Source organism: Verticillium dahliae, genomic scaffold, assembly GCF_000150675.1.
Source record: "Verticillium dahliae VdLs.17 supercont1.3 genomic scaffold, whole genome shotgun sequence".
Taxonomy (NCBI): Eukaryota; Fungi; Ascomycota; class Sordariomycetes; order Glomerellales; family Plectosphaerellaceae; genus Verticillium; species Verticillium dahliae.
This window is the reverse complement of record NW_009276940.1, coordinates 307,790-313,459: the sequence shown is the minus strand read 5'-3', so window position 1 is coordinate 313,459 and position 5,670 is coordinate 307,790. Positions and strand designations below refer to the sequence as shown.

At 50.7% G+C, this 5,670-nt stretch overlaps 2 protein-coding genes across 2 annotated transcripts; both read left to right on the top strand.

Annotated features, from left to right (window-relative positions):
- Positions 1-1,532: 1,532 nt before the first annotated feature.
- Positions 1,533-2,543, top strand: VDAG_01739 (uncharacterized protein; the record flags this gene model as incomplete). Its single annotated transcript, XM_009657768.1, has 3 exons — positions 1,533-1,627; positions 1,704-2,082; positions 2,346-2,543. 3 exons carry the CDS (start codon positions 1,533-1,535, stop codon positions 2,541-2,543), a joined length of 672 nt encoding a protein of 223 aa, XP_009656063.1.
- A 1,793-nt stretch (positions 2,544-4,336) lies between these two features.
- On the top strand, positions 4,337-5,140 carry VDAG_01738 (uncharacterized protein; the record flags this gene model as incomplete). Its single annotated transcript, XM_009657767.1, has 2 exons — positions 4,337-4,857; positions 4,909-5,140. Exons 1-2 carry the CDS (start codon positions 4,574-4,576, stop codon positions 5,138-5,140), a joined length of 516 nt encoding a protein of 171 aa, XP_009656062.1. The 5' UTR covers positions 4,337-4,573.
- Between the last annotated feature and the right edge of the window lie 530 nt (positions 5,141-5,670).

The window sequence follows — 5,670 nt, the reverse complement described above, 5'->3', positions numbered from 1 at the left end:
ACTGACTAGTTCACATCGAGCCTTATGAGATCAAATCGGAAGACAACCGCCGCTGAAGACGGTGTCCCAAGTTCTGGCCGCCACTTAATCTCCGCTCAACTCATCGCGCTGTTACCTTCATCGTGTTAGGCACAAATTATACCGTAACATAAAATAAAATCTAAAGCCATTGGAATCAATCAGTTCCGCACTGTCTCTGCAGATCTAGCATGCATGTTGAGTTATCATACAGTGACGCTGAGGTGCGTCACTCAACGTCACGTGCAAGCAACCTACCTACTCCTCCTAAGGTAGCTAGGTACCTTGATACGTCGGTAGTCTGTCTCTTCACTTGATTTTAACTGGTTGCCTTGCTTTTGGCTGCTGAGCCGATACTCGAAGCTGTCTAAGGCGTGTTCATACAGCCTGATCTTCTTGTCATGGAGAAGAGCCAGATGGAATACCAACCCCGCTCCACGCCATACTACCAAATGCCTCATATTCTGAAGGGTTCCCTTAAGTTTCTCGTTGATGTTGAATCCCGTAACAACATTTGAATACATTCCAAGGTGGAATTATATCTACGAACTTGCTTCCCAGTTGATTACGAAGGAGACTTCTTGAATAAGTCAAGGTAAGAGAAAACAAATATGCTGCCCTTCATCCCCGTGTCTGCGGATATCAGATGAGTTCTCGCCTCTTATTCTTCGGCCGTGCAAAAACCTTATTGAGAAAAGGTTTCTTAAGGTCCAAGCGTCATGAACCTTCAGAACACCAGCCCTCGCGTCAGTTACGTTGCGCGTCAGGATGGCAAGTTTGATCGATGCAGAATAGCTATAAGTCTCTGACGCCATGCTTGACGCCATGTTGAACAGCACAGCAAGAGGGTTGAGAGGCCACCAGTACCGCAGTCTTCAGTACACATACGTCAATAAACGTGGGAAAGTTGGAACCAAGCTGTCAGAGCGTTGTTAGAGCAGAGTGATGAGGCCTTCCACACGTGGTCCGCAGATAGATAGAAGGTAGGTATGGGGTTAAAACACATCTGAATTCTGGCCCTCCGCAGCCTGTATATACGTTTCTCGTAGCCCTCAGCCTCTGACCGACCCCCTGCTTGGCGGCTCCGCAGGGAACCCGCAGGGTCCCCTGACACAAGCATTCTTGGTTGCCTCGTAAAGTAAGTTAGGCGTCTTTGAAGGCGAACCCATGCTGTCATGGCTTCCTAGCGCGGTTGCCTTAATATGCTTGTACCAGTATTGCGTGTCACTACTGAAGCCGCGGTAGGTGCTTGCAAGACAGATTCTGCAACGAGTGGCCCACAATGCTGTATGGCTATTGCCTCATGTGCACTCTGAGCCTCAATAGCCAAAGATTGGTGAGCATGAAGGACTGTGGCCACAGGACTGTCACACGTCTTTCACGCTAGTCTTCATTCTTTCTCTTCTAGGAGGCTGATCAAGAGTACCAGAGCTTTTCTTGTCATATATAACGACTGTCTTCTTTCCTGTACGAATATCGCCGTGCAAGAGCGTAATCCAAATCAGTCAGCAACGATGGCTCGCCAGAAGAACAAGAAGCGTGTACGGGCAAAGGACCGAGTAGCTTCTTCTGAAACTTGGTCAGCGGACGCTCAACAAGGGCCAACCAGGTGAGCCATGCAGCCTGAGCCTTACTCAGATCATTCATGAAGTGAAAAGGCTAATTTGTTCACGTCTTGGGTACAGGGAATTGACACAACCATCGCCAACAACCACCACCGTCCCCCCACACCATCGAAACAGCCGACCGAGGATGGAAGACATAACCCACCTCGACGCCTATCTCGAATACATGCAGATTTCACATCCAAATGGGTCATTGATGACGTCTACTACTTCCAAAGCCATCAAAAACCGTCATTTACGACACAATGAGATTCGACAGCTGATTCGAGCAGTGGACAATAAACTAACTGGTGCCACAACCGATCAAAACGCGCCTTGGTCGCCGTCCCGTGTTGCAATCCCCCCCACGTATGCTACTGCCGAATCGACCTCCACCACGGTCACTCACGCCGCAGACTGGGCTGGCGTTGTTGACCCCTCTGTCTACGGCACTATCGGAGTATGTCTGGATAAAGATAGTGTGTGCTCTCGGCAGCAGTAGGATGACTTCACATGGATTTTGTGGTGGGTTACCTTGTTCTGGCGCGTTAAGGATGCGCTTGACACCTACTAATGAATGGCCTTCTAGTTTCTTTTTGGATGGGTGGGGAGACATACCCCTCATAACCATCCATCCACCCTCCACCAGGTTCACACCACCTGCGAACTGTGCAGCCACAACATCAGCCATCGTCCCATCGAGCCTTGGGCCTACCATACCAGTGTAAAGTCCAGTACAGACCCCCAAAAAAGAAGCCACCAGTGGCAGTCAGGCCGCTGGACATGGATGGCGTTGCCTTATCGACCATTGCCTATTCGTCTGCTATGCTCCCATACTTCAGAGGGATAGGGGTGGGAGATTTCTGGACCCTCACATTCGTCTACGGCCGCTTTGAGCGAAGCTGGAGGGTCGTGCTGTAGGAGCTCTTTCGTCGCGCAGCTCTCTTTAGCAGTACAACAAGTGTACCTCACACAATACAGACTCAAATTACCAGGCTTTCCTAGCACGACTAAATGGAACGCCTGAACGAGAAACCAAAGGCTGAAGCGCCAAGATACCTCAAAAGCTGATGCATCAGCTGCTCAAGAATATGCAATGCTACAATATTGTATGCGGAGAAGCAGCAGCTGGGGAGGGGAGGGTGGGGGGATATTAGGTTGGATGGGCCAAGAGCTAGCCGAAGATGGGTTCTCTGTCCCTATCGTTAGGTTTTTCATACTGTCAGGTGCAGATACATGTTGTTGGTGGTCAATGAGACATGCGAATACGTGTGGCCCAGGTATGATGATGGCATAAGTCACAGCATACGACACGGAGGTGATCAGATGTAGTAACTCTTGAGATACGCATCTCCGATTGTAGGTGACGCCAAGGGGTGAGACAACCCCTCCCCTCCCAAGCGTCAATGCATTCATGGTCTTCCAGCTCTTCAACCTCGGAGTTTCTCCAAGTGGAAGTGATGTTTTGCCATCGATTGTTCGTACACTTTTGCAAATGCAATGTCTCCGCAATTATGCCTGTTCAGACACGTCATGGGGGCATGATGTGTCTCAGCTCTCAGAAAGTTAGTGCATGTACTGCTGCTTGGTGTGGAGGTGGATAGAGAATAATATCGCGTCATGCCCCAAATATAGGCAGAGCCTTCTTCTGATAAAGAAGCGCATAATTCCTACAGAAGTACTTTCGCTGCTCTCTTCAGGCTCTGGAGTGATTACTTATTAGGCGTTGGGCACCCGCATCTCAAATTCTCCAAGTTTTCCAAGCTCGTCCTAACCCCCTCTCGCAGCTCTTGTCTTTCTCTTATTTGCTTGAGCCCCTTGTTTGCAACCTTTTCAGCAGCTGTAACGCCGCTGACGCACTGTAATATGGATGAATCAGATCCTCTCTTTTCCCAGTAAGGAGAAAATCTATAATGCGGGCATACGTCCGGATGGTCTGACCACCTGTTTCCTGGGCATTCCCTATTCTATCCATACTTCACGATGTGCCTTATCGTTATCTGGTAACTTCTGCCTTCAGAAGCCTGTGTCAAATGGTCCAGCGTCAATACGAGGCACACCGGGTCTGCCTTGGATGGCGCCTTGGACTTGCTTGGCACTCGCTGGGAGTCTGCCCTGACATGGTCGGCCGAGCATCAGTACAGGCAGCTTTATTCCCCGCCGTACGCGGACCATAGCGAACTACATGCGACCCATGCGGACGACTCGACCCTTTCTATCCCATATTGTGTCCCAAGTCGAGCCACGCTGGCGCTGTGAGAAATGCAGTTTCACTAAGCCCCAACAGGTGCCCATACGAGGGGCTGGGCGGTCCTTTCCGTTGCCTACAGCCAGACAAAGGTCAGCTTCATCTTTTGTATGGCTATCAAGATTCTGAGACTCGGTTCAAGTTGCCCACCTCACGTATTGCGGTCTCCAGGGCGCTCTTGTCCTGAAGTTGAGGCTTTAAGCGGGGCTGTTTCTCGGTTCTGAAGAGGGCAGGCTGACTTGAAACAGGCAGCTGGCATCGAAACGACGACGGGCACAAGACGCGATATGTGCTTGAGCGATAGTGAGGCTTTCATCATCGCCATCGGAGCCGCTTCGCGAAGAGGTCGAGCGCCTCCCTGGGCACTTGGTGCTGTGTTGTGTCACCCTCGGAATTCCACATGACGCTTTCGAACTGGGCTGTACTGCTTTCGTTGGAAACCATGGCTCGGTGCACCAGGCAGAGTGTGCGATTTGCGAGAGAGGTTGCACGCGTGACTTGAACATAGATTCCAAAGAGACAAGGGGCCTGGCGGTTAGGTCAAATCTTTGACAAGGTCGTTTCTCTCACCGACACGCTGCTACCGGATCCCCTCTTCTTCCCGGCATCCCCTCAAAAGGTCAGCTCTGCCGAATTCAAACCGAGCGACCCGAGTCCGATTCTCGCGCACCAAAACCTATACATTCTGAAGAAGAATACCATCATGGCAGATTGGGAAAAGAGAAGAAGCCACCAGTCGAGCCGCGAGACTGGAGACCCGTCTTCGTCACGCAGCCATCGGTCGTCGAGATCTGCACATGCCCAGAGGCATGCTCAGTCTTCTAAGACCTACAAAAGCTCTTCGTCCTCTAAAAAAGACGTTTATCCCGAATTCGAGAGAAGTGACAAGGTCGATCGGAGGTCAGAAAAGAGGAAGGAGAAGACGCCAGCCGCTTCTGACGGCGAGTATGATGTCGAGTACCATTCAGATGCGAATCAGTATGGGAGGTCGGTTTTCTCTTCACCGTTTCATATCGTACCGAGACTGACCACTTGTAGCGGTGAGGATGTGGAAGACTCTGTAAAAAGAGAGAGAGACCAGGCGCGAGAGGCAAAGTTCAGAGCGGAGGTAGCTGCTTCCAACACGAACAACTATGTCCGTGATCATCGCTCGCACGGGAGCCAAGCAGCATTCCTTGATTCGAAGTCATCCTCGGACCGGAGAAAGCGGGAGAGGGAAAGGGTCATATATGATGTTGATAAGTTTCAGAAAAAGCGGTCTGGGGCATGAAGGTTCCCTTAGGGTTGCAATACTTCACTGATGTCTGGAGGCATGCTTCTTCCTTCTTTTGGGTCAGGATTCACAACCAGGCTTTGGCTGCAACGCATGCTCCTGTTTCGGAACAATGAAATCTCTCGATGTCGATTAGGCTTGGGGCATTGCGAGTAGTGGTGTTCCAGGCCATTTTTTTGGTGTTAGTGTTGGTGAAGACTACTGGTCTGTTCAACCGGCGGTGGCTTCTGGTTCCATCACTTGCGACAGTAATGCGCAGAAATGGCGATATGATTCCTTTGGCACAGAATGACACTGAGATCATTGCGTGGATACTGCCTGGCACCGCGATACCCAAGGGAAGTCTTCAAGTGCCAAGCCATGGTGCGTGTTCCATCTTGTCCAGCCGCCTTGTGCCCTTTTACAGTGATGGACATGTGATTCCAGCCATAGCAATGCTTGACATCGTAGATTCTACTCCAGAAGCTGCGATAGCGAAGCGCTTGATCCAACGGCATTGGCTTAAGGTCGCAGCAGCCAGCCTAGTG